This window comes from Antedon mediterranea, chromosome 9, assembly GCF_964355755.1.
Source record: "Antedon mediterranea chromosome 9, ecAntMedi1.1, whole genome shotgun sequence".
NCBI classification, from domain to species: Eukaryota; Metazoa; Echinodermata; class Crinoidea; order Comatulida; family Antedonidae; genus Antedon; species Antedon mediterranea.
In genome coordinates this window covers 9,051,166-9,072,561 of record NC_092678.1, presented here as the reverse complement: position 1 = coordinate 9,072,561, position 21,396 = coordinate 9,051,166, and the positions used below count along the sequence as shown (strand labels likewise).

Here is a 21,396-nt window from a genome sequence, read left to right as displayed (position 1 = left end):
TGTTTCTTTACTGTAACACTGACGCTAATACAGTATGTGGGTGATGGTATAAAATGTATCAGTCTGCAGTATAATTACTGATCCAAACCAATACTGCGATACTGAAAGTGTTCATCACATAAATGAAAGAAATGAATAGAGTAGAGGGGGATCAAAAGTGAGAATGTCATTTATTTAGTACAGTACTTTAGACATTTTGTGTCTACAATTTTTTGAATTCTATTCTAGTAATTTTTATCCTACAAAGTACTGTACACTTACTTGTCAAACCTGTAAAATCTCACCCTATCATTTTTTAGACCATTCCATTTCAAAATGATCAATCACTTCTTCTATACACTGATGGTAAATATGACGGTCTTCTTTCGTCATATTCTTGAGTTTTTTTCTTTTTTCTTTTTTTCTTGTTGTTAGTTCATCTTGATTTTTAAATTGTAGCTGCTTTGGCGGAATCTTCACTTTCTCAGGTGAATCATGAAATTGCACACCAAGTGAACGATTTCTCTTCAAATTATAATTCTTTGGCCTCACTACTTTACTTCCAGAAGAGATGAAGTAGTTTTGAAACACATCTGGTACAATAACAGACTTTTGTGGATTTTTATCAAGAAAATCATTAAAATGTTGTATGTCAGTAATGTTCATTTTTGAGTAAAACTCGTTTTTTTTCACAATTGGGATGAGTCTTTTTGGTTTTACACGTGCCACAAACTGTAAAAGTTCAAGGTAGGATGAGTGATCGGAGTATGGCACAGTGTAAATCTTTCTAGAATTTCTATAATTCTGAGAACTTGAAAAAAGAGCTGTTGGTAAAATGGCAATAGCACTCTTCTCTTTATTCCACTTTTCAATGTTACTATTTGTGATTTTCATTTTTTTTTCAACACGAATCCACCCTGTGCTAACACCAGTTGTAAACACATCTGGAAGGTCTAACAAGTTTATCTGAAACATTTTTTCTGGACTCACAACAATTCTTGTTTCAAAATACTTGGCAATATCAATTAAAAGGTTTTCTTTACCAAGATTGAACATTCCAATAACTACAACAGAGTCTTTGTGGTCACTAATAATTTGGAAAATTTGCTCTCTGGCGTCTTCTCTAGGAGGGAAGCAGAACTCTGGTGAATTGTAGGTGTTGTCAAAATACAAGGTATCAATGCATTTACCACTTATAACACCAAGGTCTGCTGACATTTCTGAACAAAACCGAAAGTCTCCTGTGTATAAAATTGTACCAAAGTATCCCTCAAATAAAAACATGACAGCTCCAGGGCAGTGATGCGCATCGATAAGTGTAACAGTCATTGTGATACAGTTAATAACATCAAGATCCACAATATGGCTTGTTCCCATTGTCAAAGGCCAAATTAATTTGTTTTTGATGCCAAATTTTGATTCAAGAAGTTTGGCAGTTATTTCAGAGCAATATATCTTGTCTTTCCACGAGGAAGATAGTCCTGATGTGTGGTCTGCATGCATATGAGAGAGGAAGAAAACTGTAGCTGGACATGTCTGTCTTTTCCAATAGTCCACAGCAATAGGTGTATCTGGGATCCAGCAACCATTCATCTAAAATGAAATTAAATTTTGTTTTTACCATATAAAATGTAGAGATTGTTTGAGTAAAAATAAACTGTTTTTCAATGAGCTTAAACAATAGTTAAAAATGTTCATTGATTGACAGATTGAGGGTTCTAACAGTGAATTTAATAGTACTGTAGGTCTAATTTGGTAATTGTCTCCTCTGGTCAATAATGTTGAGCTTTGACCATTCTTGCCTTGTCTAAGGAACAGCAGGCTGTAGAGAATTGAAACTAGGGCAAATTGTTCCTCTATCTAACAAAATTGGAAGCATACTGTAAATATCCCCCTTAATTCTATACTTGTTAAGTCAGTAGTAGGTTTACCTTTAATGGCATCAAAGGGCTATAATTATGCAGGATGTGAACAAGGGAATGGAGGTTAAACCAATGCAGACCTGACAACACCTTGACTAAAAAATAGGGAACACTTTGTAAAATTGTCACAAGTAACTAAAGCCAAAAACAATTATTTGACCATTCTAAACCAATTTCTGAAGTCAAGAGGAGAGTCTCCTCGCGTACCATCTAGGTCGTGCCCACAGATGGTTCTCGAATACATAATAATTTCAGCGTTAAAAAACTGGCGATTTCAAATGTACGTACCGCAGGACAATAATACATGTCGTTTACAGGAACTAATAAATAGACACTGTGATTTATGTACTCAACTAATTTAACTAACTTAATTTGTGTTTTGTATGTAACATTAGGGTTGAGGGATGGGGAAGAGGATGGGTGCAAAGAGGAACAATTTTTAAATATATTCTTTATCCATTTAGTAACAAAATATTAATTGTTTTCATGTTTTACAAATAATATACTACTAAACACAGTAAAACATTGCGATGTACGGTAATACTTTGTTGAAACTATCAGTATCACCGTCCTAGTAGATTGAAATAGCAGTACATGTAACGATACATCACTACGACGTGTATGTTTATATAATGTAAAACAATTTGTGAAAACCACCTCTATTCGGGGAAAATCATAAATTTGATTTAATCGTCAATAAATATTAAATTATCTAACTCAACTTAATTAGTAGGCCTAATGGTTTTCAATTGTTTCTTAGAGCCAATTCATACTTAAGTTGGTTCCTACCCTACCCACCAAAGTTGTTTTGCGTTTAGGGCATATGATGCACCGTAGGCCTATCAGGCTCTACTATGGCTTTACAACGCTACTCATGCCAGTGAGGGAAGGGTGATGATGTGGGTTTTTAACTGCAATAATAAAGATTTGTACATAATATACGGCGACTGAAAACGCTAGCACTAGCTCATTATCCGTTTAAAAAAAATTATATCCAACCTCTGCAGCACAGATTGAAAAAAAATGGATCGAAGTTCTGTTATGAGTATACAGTACTTTCCTTTACAACGCCTGAGGGAATATATTCCCTCATATATAGACACTTGTGGAACGACACAGAGATTGGAATGTTCCATTCATCGCAAATCAATACATTTGTATAAACGTATATTTAAATCTATCAAAATAGTATTTTTTAAAGAAAATCGGCCTGTCTTCAACATTATGATACTGTACTCGAGCTGTTCAACCGGTTTTCAGCTATTAAAAACAATTATCGTAGGAGGAGATAGGAAAATGCGAAGCCTCCTCGCATTTTTGTGGCGGGTATTTTTCAATATGGACATCCATTAGACAGTGTATACCACGATCGGAAAACATCCCTATTTGGGGCAAATCGTTGAACCTAAATTCGTTTTAATCGTCAATAATTAATTATCTAACTTAATTTAATTAGTAAACAGGGTTACAATACATCAGGTGGTTAAAATCAGTACCGAAAGTACGAACCAACTTTATATACCATCGAGTAAAAATTCTAAAAGTAAGGCGCGATTTACCGAATTTTGCCCTTACGTAAATTTATATATAGAAGAATGTTAAGGTTAAGTTTGTTATTTCGGTCCAAAAAATGTCATAGTTTGTTTGATTGTCGAAATATTAAAAAAAAAAATTTATTATGCAATTAATGATGATGTAATCAACTTTTGTTCTCTTAATTTCATAATAAATCATACATACAGTATGATACAAACACTTAAAAACAAATAAAATGAAAAATAGGGGTCACCAAACATTCGGACGATCTATATTTAATTTTAAAATTAAGCAATTTTAACCATTTTTTCACCACTTAGAATTGCCTGAATGAAACATACTTTAATTTCTAAACAAGTTAATTGTAACAATTTTGAGCGCGTGTATGCGTTATATGCAATAACATGATTTCATTAAAATCTAAAAATTAAATTTCTTATTGGGCACTGTGAAAAGCTAATCACATCAAATCCTGGCCATACGGAATAACTGACACATGGTCGCTGCTTGCTGGAGATGGTAACTTCCATAACATTGAAATTGAAGTCGCTTAGTTTATTATTAAATTATTAATAAAGGAAATTCACAAAACATAATGAACTTTATTAGATTAGATGGGCGTGGCACATTTTGAAACAGCTTTACAATTTTTTTAATTCCTAAATGGTTCTCGAATACACAGTAATTTCATCGTAAAAAAACTGGTGATTTTCAAATTATGCAATACTTTTGGGTACAACAGGACTATAATACCTGCCATTCACAGGAACAAATAGACACAATGATTTATGTAGTAAACCAAAATTAGCACCCAGGGAACTACTTCCAAAAGAGAAACAAAATGAGTCAAAATTTTGTAGTCAAATTTAAACAAACACAATTTGTGTTTTGTATGTAACATTAGGTATGAGGAAATGAGACAGATGCAAAGAAGAACAATTTCTAAATATTTTTTTAAAATAATAATTAATACAAACGTTGAGAAGCAACTGTCAGTAATAAAGTTCATTTACCTCCGCCAAGGAGGTATATGCATAGAGTCGATCGTGTGTGTCAGATTGTGTGTTTGTTAGCAGGATTACCGGGAGGATTACTCAAAAATGTATTGCAAGATCTTTACCAAAGTGAAAATACAGATAGCTGATATGTGGTCAAGGACCACTCCATTAGATTTTGGAGGCAACCCAGCCAGGATCCCAATTCTGGACCACTTTTATTATTATTTTCAGACCTTCTTATGTTAAAAGATAGGAGACATTTTCAAAAGCCGGCTAGCAGTCTTAAAGTAACAAGTAAACTGAAATTGGAATTAATTGATCAAAGAAATGTTTGTACAAATGTTACAGTAGGTGGAGGTATACGCACTCAGAGTGCCATTCTAGTGTGTATGTGTTTATGTATCTAACAAAATAATCTACAGTAGGCATACCGAATAAAAGCGATCATGAAATGTATAATGTACGGTACAGTACAAAATAAAATGTGCTTGATTGTCTTATTTGTTAAGTCCGATCATCTGGACCTGATCGTCTTTGGTCCTGTCGTCTTAAAACCTTGTTGGGCCCGATAGTCTCACACTTCGGACCCAATCGTCTTACAATGAGCCAGATCGCCTGTGGTCCTGATCGTCCAGGTTGACCTTATCTGTATTGGATACAGGTCAACCCGTACTCATGTCAACTCGTACCCAAAATTTTGGCTCACCCGTACCCATCATGGGCAGGCTCGTACCCATCACGGGCTGGCCCGTACCCATGTTTAATGCTATTTAAGGTATACAGTATTTTTATAATACATTTAAACCCAGTTTTATTACAATTTTAGATACCAATCATAATTATCGATACTATAATGAAAACCTACTGACCTATCAGTGGCTGCTTAGTCCTGTGTGATGAAGACTTATATTATTATAATATTAAGTAGGCCCATGGCTACTGTATTGATTGCTGCATTCTTCTTTTTGAATAAGTTATTATAAAATGTAAGTGCCTTAAACCAACGTGTGATCATTTCACTGAATTATTTAATAAAAAAATTAATGGAAAACGATCATACAGTACGTCATTGCGTTGTCTATTTGACAACTATAAATGCATGTACACGTTTTTATTGAATACAAATAGAAATAATATTTACTTGATCGAATATATGTAATCAAGAAAGATAATTAGCTGATAAGTATAAAAATGATACGTTGTTAGTATAATTTAATATTATTTTAATATCATATAATACTTTAATACTAAATTGTTGTATTTTTTATATTCATATAAACACTTTTAAGTTTTATATTGTCAAATAAATAGTTATTCATACTGTACCATAATATTTACCTCTATATTTATTTATTCATTTTGAGTTTTATGACTTATAAAATGTTTTTATACCAGATTAAATATTTTATAAACACCCACCCAAATGACATCAATTTATTTTTCTGATCACTATACGTTAATTAATTCTAAATTTTGCAACCATTCCTATATAATATTAATAAACTGTAACCTACTGCAAATTTTTGACCCAAAAGGTTATTACTAAAACTAAACCAAACATCCGATTTCAACTTTATAAATTAAACGACCCTGAATTATTTTTCCTATTATATTCCTAAACCTACCCCTTTACATAACCTAATCAAAAACAATATATAATATCTATAAAACCTTCCCTATAAACCACCCTACAAATAATCCAACTAAAACGATATTTGTTTATTTATGTTTTTACCCATAAACCCTATTCAACATTTTTTCTCAAACCATAACCAAGTATATAAACTCAAATATATCTAAATAAATTACTCCACTATATAATTTAAAACCAAAAACCGTTTATAATCCCCTACCATATAATAATCTATACAGACTTTTACGCGTAATTAAACACTGCATAAATTTCAATACCACGTTCTAACGCACACACATACTGTAGCAAACCTTCGAACTTGTTACTTTCAAATATAACATTCTCACAAAGGAAAGGTCGGTAAGAACATCTTAAATGTTAAAACAGCTCCAACATATCATTATTTCAATAATATCCAAACCAAATGGCTAATATAAACAAGGTAAGACTAATTAATATTATATTTAGAACTAAATCATTTCTTCTTTAAAATTATCATTCATATAAATGATAAAATATAATCATATTACGTAAATCCTATATAATAATGTTAATATTAACGTCCTGTATACAGTCACAGAAACAAGTACGCAACATAAACCGTCAATCTCCTTCATCTTGAAATAAAATACTTTTACAATTTAAACATAGGCCTAGTTTAACATTAAAACGAACAACGTATACGGTACTACAAACAGTTTAACAATCCATTTTTAATAGTTTTCTATCCACTCTAAAATTTTTCATATAAAGATATTGTGGAACCATGTCAGGTCAAGTTCAATATTGAATATCGAAACGTGGTGGCAGGCTGAAGGCGTTTGACCTTTGACAAGATCGCCTAAATTTCTAGTATTTTAACCTTACAATACGTGTGTTGTATATTCAGGTACAGCCGGTCCATAATCTCTTTGCTTTTCTTCCTTATATTACAGTATCTTAATTAACATAAAATTGCTAATACTAACAAACATTACTGTTTATATGCCTATATATGTTTTACATCTTTAACATATTTTCATAAACATTCTCATATCGTACAACTACTCGTAACAAATGTTCTCAACTTTCTATCATCTAAAAGTCGTAGTTTAAGTTTCTCGGGTCCACTATGGTCACCGTACAGATACTGTAGGCTACTACATCAGTACTTCTATGAATGGATGACTAGTTGGTGACAAGAACGCTAGTTGGTCATACCCAGTACCGTTTTTTTTTGCGATTATTCGGGAAACCACCTCACGCGTTAGTGTGGCAAAGTGATTAGTCGAGGGCTTCCTCGTATGGGAGCGTACGACTGTGTTTTAGCGCGACTTTGCGATGGGGTGACTTTTTAAGAGGCAACTTTGTATGGGGCAACTTTGCCAGATTTCCGATGAAATCGGTTACGTCTGAAATCGGTCTCGTTTGAAATCGGTCGCGATAAAATCAACTAGCTAGAGCTATACATTTGATGATATTGGTCACGTTTGAAATCGGTCGCGCTATTTTGTATGGAGCGAGATGCATGTTAGCAGGATTACATTTTCTTCGTTTATAATATATTACATATATTTTATATAGTAGAGAGGCCAAAATACACAAAAGTCCTCTATAAAAAGTTTGGGGGGCATTTTTTGTTAATAGCAGGCAACCATGTTGAATGTATCCTTTGTGGGGTGACAAAAACGATAGGGGTGGATGTCATCTTCAGTTTTGGGTTTTAAGGTCAGTTTATGTGGTCAAGAGGTCAAACAAGGTCAAAATATAGGATTTTTTTTTATTCACGGAAAATCGTCTACATCATCAGATCTATCCAAAAAGGTATAAATCTGAAGATCAACTGATGCTTCATATCATAGTAATTATGAGATAAACATTTAATTTTACACATAAAAACATAGGAAATTAAATATATAAGTGTCATTTTCTCAAAATGTTGTTTTCACATATTTCTGTAAAGTACACACAGTTTTTTAATAGGCTTTTCCCAGTCTGTTGTAAATTTGTCTTTTTCATGTTGTCCACCAGTCATCGTTTTGATTTTTGTCGGGAAAAAATAGGTCAAGTGTTATATGTATGAAACGCCATATGTGCCAAAAGATTGGTCTTTTACTATAATATTAATATTACTTATAATAATGTAATACAGTAATATTTAGAAATTTGTTTTTAGAAAAATTATTAATATTACCTATAATAATGTAATAATATTTAGAAATTTGTTTTTAGAAAAATTTCGAAAACAGAGACCCCCCTATATGACCTAATGTCGAGATGTTTTTGTTTGGGTCAGAGACCCCCTATAATGTAATTATTTAAACATTTTTTTCATTATTTCAATGATACAAGTTTTTATTGAAGTTTGTTGTTTCAAGAAATCTCGAAAGAGAAACCTGGGTATCGAGTCTTTGTTTTCAAAAACTCTAACTATTGGACTTTATCAAGGTTGGAAGGAGTGGTAATTGGGGACTTCTTCTTGAGGCCTTCGCATCTATGCTATCATGGCTGACGGTGATAACAAATATAAAACTCTTTAAGTAATTAAGAAGTCCTTTATACACATGGATAAAGACGGTTTTAACGTTATTTACAAACATTACGTTACGTACTGTGTCCAGGTATGAAATCCATTTCTCCCAAAAAGTAAACGCACTTGAAGAGGACAACGTCATGCGACAAATCAAATTCCAGCTATCCATTCTTATTCATATGAAGATCGTTTAAAGTTTCTTGGCCTAACAACCCTGTATGACAGACGAATTCATGGTGACTTGATTGAAAATTTTCAAAAGATTTCGAGGGTGTAGCCAAGGAAGACTTCCTTCAAATAAGATGCAATCTAAGCAGAAATACACGAGGACATCAGCTTAGACTTTTTAAACCTAAATTTCACAAAGGACTGATAGGAGATCCACTTTTTCACAATTAGTAATTATATATTTTAATAGTTTGCCAACCAAAGTCGTCGTCATTTCTAAAACCACCAACACATTTAAAAACCGATTGGATTCGTTGTAGAAATGAGGTTAAAAGGGTAAACAAATTTACCTATCTAAACTATCAGAACCAATATTCTAAACACTGAGTGGATGATTGATCAATTCAAAATAGAATCATTGGTATAACAAGAAACGCTGTAATTCATTGATAGGTTCTGCATGACATGGTCAGACTGATTACGAATCACACATAATACACAATATTCTTTCGAACTGACAGATGATAAGGAAGATCTTATATTTAAAGTAACAACTTATTGAAAGAAAAAAAACAGTAGAACTTAGAACTTCATGAGCCACTGAGAAAGCATCGCTCTAAACCTTTGCGGATTTCTATAAGGCAACTGTTTCGATAAAGTATATAAAAACTGACAGAAAATCTGCTGATCAACCATTGGAGTGTGATCATAGCCCAATTTTAATATCTTTAACCAAATATGACTTCACATATCTTGATGGATGGCGTTGAAATACCCACAGATGTTCCAGAAGAAAACTTACAGTAAAAACATGATGGCCATGCACTATAGGATGCAGTAAACATGGCTGTAAACATTTGGTGACTATGCAAGTATTTATGCAAGTTACCTAGATATTTCGTCATTTTGTTGTATTTGATCATTACATTGGCAAAGGGGTGGATAAAAGCAGTGACACGATTGAAAGGATAGTCCCAATGTACTAATCTGTACTTCCGTATGTGTTTTGGGCCCCACTCATCGGTTTGGAGGAGAACAAATATCACACAGTTTTTAGACATTCTTTATGTCAATAACAAAGAGCTTGCAATTATACATGAAAGTTGATGTTAATAATGATATGCACTTTGTAACAGTAGCCTTCAAAAGTATGGACGATGTCTGGTATAGTGAACAATAAAGTAGTTGAAAACCTATTAAGAATAATCTAACCAGCTTCCATGCCATTACAGGTTGCAGCACGTCATTATTTGCTGGTTATGGGAAGAGGTCATACTGGAAATCATTTGTAACGCATCCACTCCTTGTAAATGGAATTGATTAAGATTAAGACTTTCCACGTACAGTGTACACTAAAGTTTAATATTGCCAAATATATGGTACTCTTGAGCAGATAACTGTATAATAACAGACTACTCTTTGGTGCTCCTCCATCTAGACTCAGTGACCATATACCATTAACACTAGTGATATATATTTCCCTTAAATATTAAGTATTTTACTTCACTCAATAAATATTTAAGTACCTGTATTTCTACTTCGGGAAACACTTAAAATTAAAAAAACTCACCTATGGTGAATACAGACATCATAGAACCTAAACATACGAGCCAACTATCAGGCAGAGATCAGTATGTGGCCTAAATGAATCGGGTCATTTGGATGCCCCTAACCCAGTTGTCAGTTTGGAACTTGTTACATGTGAAAGCATGCATGTGGTTGTGATTCAATCGTTTGCCGTTACCCAGATGGCCAGTAGGCATTATATATCAGTGCTTGAAGAAATACCCACCTCAGAGCATTACCTCCTTCCATCCCAGAAAAATTTTGAATATTGGCATGTGCCCATGCCGCCCATTACGTCCAACCCACAAATCCTCTGTGACCGTTTTTAAATGAAATTTAAGACATTCCAGTAGGCCTCCAATTTTGGTTATTTTGATACTCTAGGACTCATCCTCTCCATTCCTTGAACACCTACCAGGAGTGACTCAAAAAGTTTAAAATCTTCCCAGTACAATTCTGGTCTTTTTGACACCACACTATAACCATCAGCCCAGCTATCATGAAAATTATATTTATTTCAATTATTAATACCGATAATTAACAGGTATGTGCTCTATTTGACCTTATGACCTTGAAAATGACCTTTAAACTTGTAAGTTGAAAAATTGATGAACTTCACCATCTGCAGCAATATGTCAATAATGATCCAATAATTAGCTTTTATATGTTGTTGAAAACAGCTTAAACCTCTATTTTACCATATTTGACCTTATAACCTTGAAAATGACCTTTGACCTGAAATTTGAGAGCGGCATCCACCCCTATCTTTTTTGTCATCCCATAAGGGATATATTCCACATGGTTGCCTGCTGTTAACAGAAAATGCCCCCCATGATGAAAAAGCTCACATTGGCCGTCCTACTAATAGATTTAATTGATAATTTTTTTTAAACAAGATTATTTATGTGGATACTTTTTATTTGGTTAATAAATATTTGTTATCCGTTCATTACTTTTTTTTTTACTTCACATGTCTCGGAGAAGGACTGTGTCTTTTCAAAATGGCCATTTCTAAACACGTTTAAAATATTATATTAGGCAATAATTTACCTCTATTTTATTATGTACTGTAATTAATATATTATATAGAGAATATATGTCTGTGTCTATTATTATGCAAACAATTATGTAATAGAGAACATTATTTATTTAAAAACAATAATTGTTCCAATGTATAGCCCGTAAAGCCAGCGTATCCATTTTTATACTTATGTATACTGTGTCAGATATATAATATCCATGTTGTTAACAACTTACTATTCGATCACCTTATTTTTATTTCTATTTTATTTCATGTCCGTACGTTATGTAGGATAATATTAAGTATAATGATTATTGTTGAGGCAAATCATGTGTATATTTTTATTTCTAATGTTTAAAATAGTTTCTAGTAAAAATGATTATTATGGGGATCGTTAAAAGGCGAGTTAATGAAATAAACCCCGAAATAAGACATATCTGAGATGCGCCTTCTATGATCTGGCAGCCGTTAACTGTACGTTATTTTGCTGACAGGGATTCCCCTTTTAAAAAAAACATGCACTAGTGTGTCAAATCATTGACAAAACACATACGATCGTTGTCCATGGCCATTTAAGATGACGTATAGGCCTATTACTAATAACCATACGTTTGAAACATCTATGATAGGTCTCCTGCATGTGTTTTTGTGAAAAGAGGTATATAACTTACTTATGTATATACGTCGGCGATACTATAGTTTTAATTTGAATATCTTTTATTTCTTCATTTATAATAATCATTAAATGTAAATAATTAGGTACAACTCAGTGTCTCACATCCATACGCCGTTCGTAAATCTAAATGTTTAAAAATCAGTGCAAGATTACCTCTTTGAGAATCGTGTCCACCTTTATTATCCATCCATTATTATTCTCACATCTATCATTGTACATCATAGTCCTACTGTATAGGCCCGGTAGATTGATTTATAACGGCATATTATCTATATATTTTATTATTATCCTAAAACCATGCTCACGTTAGAGTGGCAGATATCGAACGTAAAAATCATCGTTATGCATCATCTTCCTTTATTGCATAAACCTCATTGAGCTGGTACTGTATACATTTGCAGGGGGAAGAACAAGTTTATTATTATTATTTTATTATTTCAACATTTTCAAAATGCTAATCTTTTCAAAAACTTAAACAATAATAATATTCAATAAAACATTTTTAAAACGATTTTCAAAACAAACACATTACAATTATTCATTGACACCTGTAAGATGAAATGAAAACACAAATTATTTATAAATAATGAGATAAATATTTATATTTACTGTAACGATCGAGGTAAAAAAAAATGTTAATACTAGTATTTAATTAGAAATTCTTTATTCAAATTAGCGCGACCAAAATAAAACGCAACCGATATCAAACGGACATATTAATATGATAAAGCGTATCTAGCGGCGGTCCATACAAAATGCCGGATGTTGATTTTATTGCGAATTATTTATAAATAATGAGATAAATATTTATATTTACTGTAACGATCGAGGTAAAAAAAAATGTTAATAGTATTTAATTAGAAATTCTTTATTCAAATTAGCGCGACCAAAATAAAACGCCACCGATATCAAACGGACATATTAATATGATAAAAGCGTATCTAGCGGCGGTCCATACAAAATGCCGGATGTTGATTTTATCGCGACCGATTTAATGCGCGACCGATTTCAAGCGCGACTGATTTCATCTAACACCCTTTGCGATGGGCCGGGCAACATCCGGCCTAGGTCTATAGCTAGCTAGGGACTGAGGACCTATAATAGCCTAGCTAGCCTACTAGCTAGCTAGGAGGCTATAGGCTAACGCATATTACTTACTACTAGCCTAGGCCTATAGACAAGTAAGTTTACCTTGGGATCTTACCTTGTTTTTTGCAAATAATATCGAAGAACCTAGCTGACTAGCCTAATTATAAAAGTAGGTAGTAGACCTAGCCTAGGTCTATATGTATTAACGGATCTCCGCACATTAAACAAACAGTACCAACAACCAAAAACAACGTACAGCGCGGTTCATTGGTTATCCGCAACGAAGTTGCAGGATAACCTCTTGTGATTGTACGAAATCATTCTGTATGATTTTTGTGTAACGCTTTTCTCTAAAACTCGCAAACATAACATTTCGGTAACTATCTTAACATATTGACATTTACGTAACGTCGTCAAGCGAAGCTTTTCATGACGTTTACAATTGCGCAACGTGACTTACGCGCGATTTAACGATTTTGTCGTATTTAACATAGCTCGACAACCAAATAACATTTCAACTTGAAACTTTGCAAAAGTTTAATTTATATCATGCGCTAACTTTCTGTTGAAAAAAAATTGCGTGTTTTACACAAAGTTACGCGCGCACGCGCATTTAAAATTTCAAAATGCGCAAAATTAATTTATAATCAACTTTCTACGCGTTTCATGTCGTTTTAAGCATGTCAAAAATTCCCACGCGTGCGCACATTTTTACGTGTGCGGTGCGCACGTAGTATTGAAAACGTACTTTTTTCGCGTGATTTATATTTTTCCAGCCTTTTCTAGTAATTTTACCAAATTTTAAACAATTTCGACTTAAAGATACGTCATACGAGCACGTCGAATTGGACAATTTGCGCGCGTTTTTTATGAAAAGGTTAAAAAATTCGTTTAAAATATGCCTTTTTTTAAACAGTCGTAATTTCTAAACTAGACGGTCAACTTTTTGTGGATGGCATATTCTGGAAGTAGATGAGTTGTAGATATCGGATCAGGTATTAATATGGCTAACCGGACATTATGACGTCATCGTATGGCCATGCGAATATAAAATTTAGGATTTTTGTATTTTTTGTCATAGCTCATCACATTGAATAGAGCGCATCTCCACTTATCCGTTTTCCATTTTCACCCCGATTTTGATTTTGTCTAGGTCAATCAAGTATCTTTCGCATGAGTTAAAAATATTTTAATTTTTTTAACGTCATCATGCCTAAAAATTTAAATCACGTGTGGCATTAATTTCATCTTTACAGTAAATTTTAATCTGTTATAGCTCGTAAGAATAAAATGTGATAATCACGATTAAAATTTTTTCTGGAAGCTATTGGATTGTAGATACGAAATTATGTAAAAATGTTGCAAATCGGATGTTGTGACGTCATCATATGGCCAGTTAAATAAAAAAGGTCGTATTTTCATCTTTTGCGTCATAATTCATTACATTTAAAAGAGCGCGCATCAATATTTCACGTATTCAAATTTCTTCTACACGCTAATACGTTGTTGCTGAGATAATTTCCTTTCGGAATTGCTACTTTCGCGTTTCATTTTAAAACCGTCAACATGTTAAAAATTGCAATAAATAGCGGGTCCCGTAATTTCACCTATTCTACACTGTATGTGATATGGATACAGATTATACTGTGTATATACTATATATGAATTTAAATAATAAAATTCAGCAATAACAACATATCATATTCTTCAGTTCAGGTCATAATGCCAACGTGAACACTTCCTTTTGTCCTCAACCTATCCCCTTAATGTTAATGTTGCACCACTTGCGCGGCGGATAACCAAACTCGTCAAAGTGACGAGTTACATGTCTAGTTTAATTGTTGTATTTTTGTTAATAAAAAACAACACACAGCATGCAGAGAGAGAGAGAGCGCTGCAGCAGCAGAGCGCCGCCAAAACAACCACCAACAAACTTTTGTAAATTAAGCTACACCTTTTATATTACAAAACAACGGTGGCACAATTCATTCGTCCACGCGGCGCGTTCTTAAATAGGCTAGGCCTAGACAACAAACATACTGTATACAAAATCATATACAACAAACCAATACAAAATAATAATTAACCCACGCGTAGTCCAGACACGAATTTAGAGAGGGAACCGGAAATTCTTAATTCTTTAAATTGTATCTCTTAATTATATAGACCTAGCCTAGGCTAGGTCTACTTTTTTGCTACTTATTAATATTATTAGTATATTTGGAATCTAGCGCTAAAAAAAAAGTGCCACCACCTTTGAGGTTAATGGATTGTCAAGGAGTTAATCATATAAAAACACCTTAAAACTAATTTATATTAATTTATAAATTACATAGGAATTTAAAAAATGTTACGATTTGCAGCTCTAAAATATGTTTTGAAGATAAATATTCAAAAAATTCGTTGATTTCTAGGGGTGGTTTTTGTTGTTGATTTTTCCGTTTTGTGTCAGTTTTACAATTTTGAGAAATCGTGTGGTTAGATACCTCCATGGTTAGGCCACTGATGATACTCTGATGTTTATGGTTAGAAAGTACCTGTTTAGCCTGGGTACAGGACAAATTATTATACACATTTGCGGGAAAAAAGTATAGGAAATTTTTTTTTTGTTTTTCTAATAGAGTATACCATATAGAATGTCAGAAAAAAATCCCCATCCCAGGGTCTTGGGGAAAATTTTTTATGGCACTTTTAAATTTTGGCCTATATAACACACACAAATTCCTATTAACACACACAAATACCTATATATTATAGGGGATAGGGAAAATCAATTAACAGTTTTTGTTACTTGCAGTTGTGTTTTAATGATTAAAATTAGTAGAGGCTTACTTTAATAACTACTTCTCATAGTAGTTGATGAATCAAGTCGATACGATGACATCATCATGCCAGAATCCAATATGGCGTCCAATTTGGCGGGAAAAACAGGGTATTGCTAAACCCCCTCAAACCCCTGGAAACCTCCAAAAAAAACATCGAAAACCCCACCGAACCAACATAAAAGTGATTGAATCATGGAGTGTACGACCCACTAGGTATGTCCATGTAAAAAAAATTAAAAAATTTCTACTGTTAACTACTTATTTTTGGGGTAAAACATCATTTTTTGGTTACAAATTAGCAATCATTTTTTACCAAAAAATGATGTTTTACCCCAAAAATAAGTAGTTAACAGTAGAAATTCAATATTTTTTTACATGGATATACCCAGTGGGCCGGTCGTACACTACATAATTCAATCACTTTTATTATGTTGGTTCGGTGGGGTTTGCTATGTTTTTTTGGCAGTTTGCAGGGTTTAGCAATCATTTTTGACCAAAAAATGATGTTTTACCCCAAAAATAAGTAGTTAACAGTAGAAATTAAATTTTTTTTTTTACATGGATATACCCAGTGGATCGTACACTACATGATTCAATCACTTTTATGTTGGTTCGGTGGGGTTTGCTATGTTTTTTTTTAGGTTTGCAAGGGTTTGCAGGGGTTTAGCAATACCCTGTTTTTTTCCGCCAAATTGGACGCCATATTGGATTCTGGCATGATGATGTCATTGTTATCGACTCGATTTATCAACTACTATGAGAAGTAGTTATTAAAGTAAGCCTCAGCAAATTTTAATCATCATAACACAACTCCAAGTAAAAAAAACGTGAATTTGTTTTCCCTATCCCCTATATATAGGTATTTGTGCAGTGTGTTAATAGGCATTTGTGTGTGTTATATAGGCCAAAATTTGAAAGTGCCGTAAAAAAATTTCCCCAAGACCCTGGGATGGGGATTTTTTTTCAGACATTCTATATGCTATACTCTATCAGAAAAAAAAGAAAACAATTTTCCTATACTTTTTTCCCGCAAAATTTGTACTGCACCCAGGCTAGTTGCTGTTATTACGGTGGCTGGTTATATGTTTAGTCGCATGCAACGCGACTCTACAGCGCGCACTATGTCGGTCGGTTGGTTGGTCGGTTGATCGCGGTCGGTCGGTAAACACTAACTTTAGCATGCGACTGCAGCCATAGTGAAAATATAACTTAATGACATATATCTTTTAAACAAAGTTTTAAAAATATATTGCTTATAAAATGGTTATGTAAAATTTACAATACTAGATGGTACGCTCGCTTCGCTCGCGTACGGTACCATCTAGGTCGTGCCCACAGATGGTTCTCGAATACATAATAATTTCAGCGTTAAAAAAACTGGCGATTTCAAATGTATACGTACCGCAGGACAATAATACATGTCGTTTACAGGAACGAATAAATAGACACTTTGATTTATGTACTGTAAAATTAGTACCCTGGGAATTACTTCCGAAAGAGAAACTTGTCACAAAATGAGACCAATTGTTTAAGTCAAATTTAAACAAACTTAAATTGTGGTTTGTATGTAACATTTGGGTTGAGGGATGGGGAAGAGGATGGGTGCAAAGAAGAACAATTTTTAAATATATTCTTTACCCATTTATTAACGAAATATTAATTGTTTTCATGTTTTACAAATAATATACCACTAAACACAGTAAAACATTGCGATTTAATACTTTGTTGAAACTATCACCGTCATAGTCGATTGAAATCGTACAGTACATGTAACGATACATCACTACGACGTATATATGTTTATATAATGTAAAACAATTTGTGAAAACCACCTCTATTCGGGGAAAATCATAAATTCGATTTAATCGTCAATAAATATTAAATTATCTAACTCAACTTAATTAGTAGGCCTAATGGTTTTCAATTGTTTCTTAGAGCAAATTCATATATTAAGTTGGTTCCTACCCACCCCTACCCACCAAAGTTGTTCTGCGTTTAGGGCATGTGATGTACCGTAGGCCTATCCTCTACTGGTTGTACAACGCTACTCATGCCAGTGAGGGAAGGGTGATGATATGGGTGGTTTAACTGCAATAATAAAGATGTGTACATAATATACGGCGAGTGAAAACGCTAGCTCATTATCCGTTTAAAAAAAAATTTATATCCAACCTCTGCAGCACAGATTGAAACAAAAATGGATCGAATTTCTGTTATGAGTATACAGTACCTGAACTTGCCTTTACGACGCCTGAGGGAATAGACACTTGTGGAACAGAGATTGGAATGTTCCATTCATCGCAAATCAATACATTTGTATAAACGTATATTAAATCTATCAAAATAGTATTTTTTAAAGAAAATCGGCCTGTCTTCAACATTATGATGCTATACTCGAGCTGTTCAACCGGTTTTCAGCCATTAAAAACAATTATCGTAGGAGGAGATAGGAAAATGCGAAGCATCCTCGTATTATTGTCTGCGGGTATTTTTCAAGACGGACATCCATTAGCAGTGTATACAACGATCGGAAAACACCCCTATTTGGGGCAAATCGTTGAACCTAAATTCGTTTTAATCGTCAATAACTAATTATCTAGCTTATTTTAATTAGTAAACAGGGTTACATCAGGTGGTTAAAATCAGTACCGAAAGTACGAACCAACTTTATATACCATCGAGTAAAAATTCTAGAAGTAAGGCGCGATTTACCGAATTTTGCCCTTACGTAAATTTATATATAGATGTTATTACGGTGGCTGGTTATATGTTTAGTCGCATGCAACGCGACTCTACAGCGCGCACTATGTCGGTCGGTTGGTTGGTCGGTTGATCGCGGTCGGTCGGTAAACACTAACTTTAGCATGCGACTGCAGCCATAGTGAAAATATAACTTAATGACATATATCTTTTAAACAAAGTTTTAAAAATATATTGCTTATAAAATGGTTATGTAAAATTTATAATACTAGATGGTACGCTCGCTTCGCTCGCGTACCATCTAGGTCGTGCCCACAGATGGTTCTCGAATACATAATAATTTCAGCGTTAAAAAAACTGGCGATTTCAAATGTATACGTACCGCAGGACAATAATACATGTCGTTTACAGGAACGAATAAATAGACACTTTGATTTATGTACTGTAAAATTAGTACCCTGGGAATTACTTCCGAAAGAGAAACTTGTCACAAAATGAGACCAATTGTTTAAGTCAAATTTAAACAAACTTAAATTGTGGTTTGTATGTAACATTTGGGTTGAGGGATGGGGAAGAGGATGGGAGCAAAGAAGAACAATTTTTAAATATATTCTTTACCCATTTATTAACGAAATATTAATTGTTTTCATGTTTTACAAATAATATACCACTAAACACAGTAAAACATTGCGATTTAATACTTTGTTGAAACTATCACCGTCATAGTCGATTGAAATCGTACAGTACATGTAACGATACATCACTACGACGTATAAATATGTTTATATAATGTAAAACAATTTGTGAAAACCACCTCTATTCGGGGAAAATCATAAATTCGATTTAATCGTCAATAAATATTAAATTATCTAACTCAACTTAATTAGTAGGCCTAATGGTTTTCAATTGTTTCTTAGAGCATATTCATATATTAAGTTGGTTCCTACCCACCCCTACCCACCAAAGTTGTTCTGCGTTTAGGGCATGTGATGTACCGTAGGCCTATCCTCTACTGGTTGTACAACGCTACTCATGCCAGTGAGGGAAGGGTGATGATATGGGTGGTTTAACTGCAATAATAAAGATGTGTACATAATATACGGCGAGTGAAAACGCTAGCTCATTATCCGTTTAAAAAAAAATTTATATCCAACCTCTGCAGCACAGATTGAAACAAAAATGGATCGAATTTCTGTTATGAGTATACAGTACCTGAACTTGCCTTTACGACGCCTGAGGGAATAGACACTTGTGGAACAGAGATTGGAATGTTCCATTCATCGCAAATCAATACATTTGTATAAACGTATATTAAATCTATCAAAATAGTATTTTTTAAAGAAAATCGGCCTGTCTTCAACATTATGATGCTATACTCGAGCTGTTCAACCGGTTTTCAGCCATTAAAAACAATTATCGTAGGAGGAGATAGGAAAATGCGAAGCATCCTCGTATTATTGTCTGCGGGTATTTTTCAAGACGGACATCCATTAGCAGTGTATACAACGATCGGAAAACACCCCTATTTGGGGCAAATCGTTGAACCTAAATTCGTTTTAATCGTCAATAACTAATTATCTAGCTTAATTTAATTAGTAAACAGGGTTACATCAGGTGGTTAAAATCAGTACCGAAAGTACGAACCAACTTTATATACCATCGAGTAAAAATTCTAGAAGTAAGGCGCGATTTACCGAATTTTGCCCTTACGTAAATTTATATATAGATAAAAACTAAAACATAATTTGGTACGGAATTACAGAAATTTAAATAGAAACTCAAAATATAAGGTCAAATGTTACTGGTCCAAACCAGGACAAAACTAGGATTTTTTTCTGTCAAAGTTTTCTCACGCTTAATTACTTTTTTCCAAATCCAAGATGGCGTCAAAAATTCAAAATGGGTGCCAACATTATATAAACTGTATTCATAATGGCTATTATATGTCCTTTCCCAACTTTTTAAAGTGAATATGTCATCCTCAACATGTATCTTTTAATTTAGAATGCAAGTTCAAATCCAAGATTATTATGAAAGCGGTCCCTTACGAGAGTTGGTGGTTCTTCAAAAGAGGTGGTCACTTACAAGAGGTGTGGCCGTTAAGAAAGGTGTTCGCTTACGAGAGTTGATCGAGTAAGAGAAGGGGTCCCTTATGAGAGGGGGGTGATCACTTACGGGAGGTGTTTGATTATGAGAAGTAGTCTCTTAACAGAGATGGTGGTCGTTCAATAGAGGTGGTCATTTACGAGAGGTGGTCGTTACTGGATGTAATCGATTATGAGAAGTGGTCCCTTAAGAGAGAGAGAGATGTTGTGGTCCCTTAAAAGATGGGTCACTTACGAGAGGTGTGGTCGCTTATGAGAGGTAGTCGATTATGAAAAGCGGTCCCTTATGAGAGTTGGTTGTCCTTTAAAAGAGGTGGTCTTTAAGAGAGGTGTGGTTTTCTGCAAATTCCGAGATCTAGCTGCCATATCTTCTCATTGTAGGTTTCCTTATAATTGGCTGTTATCAATATTCTTAATTTTGCTAATCGTATAACGTATCCCTGATCTCATGATTTGCTAATTCAGCACAATATAGCATTGAACTTGGAGTTAGAACAAAAGAGTCAGTTGACCATGACTTTACAAGAACAAAAGAGAAAGCTAGGCCAGGCAAACACTTGAAAAGGCAAAAGTTATCCCAACACAGTGCTAATCAAGTGTGACAGCTTTGGCCTAAAGTTAGTGCAATGCTTATACTTAACAAGGCCATATACATGGCTGCACTGC

At 33.8% G+C, this 21,396-nt stretch overlaps 1 protein-coding gene across 1 annotated transcript; it reads right to left on the bottom strand.

Annotated features, from left to right (window-relative positions):
• Positions 1-393: 393 nt before the first annotated feature.
• Positions 394-13,281, bottom strand: LOC140058147 (5' exonuclease Apollo-like; the record flags this gene model as incomplete). Its single annotated transcript, XM_072103703.1, has 2 exons — positions 13,216-13,281; positions 394-1,572 (listed from the first exon to the last, which is right to left on the bottom strand). A coding segment is annotated over exon 2 (1,179 nt), but the record flags the coding sequence as incomplete, so codon positions are not given.
• Positions 13,282-21,396: the final 8,115 nt, after the last annotated feature.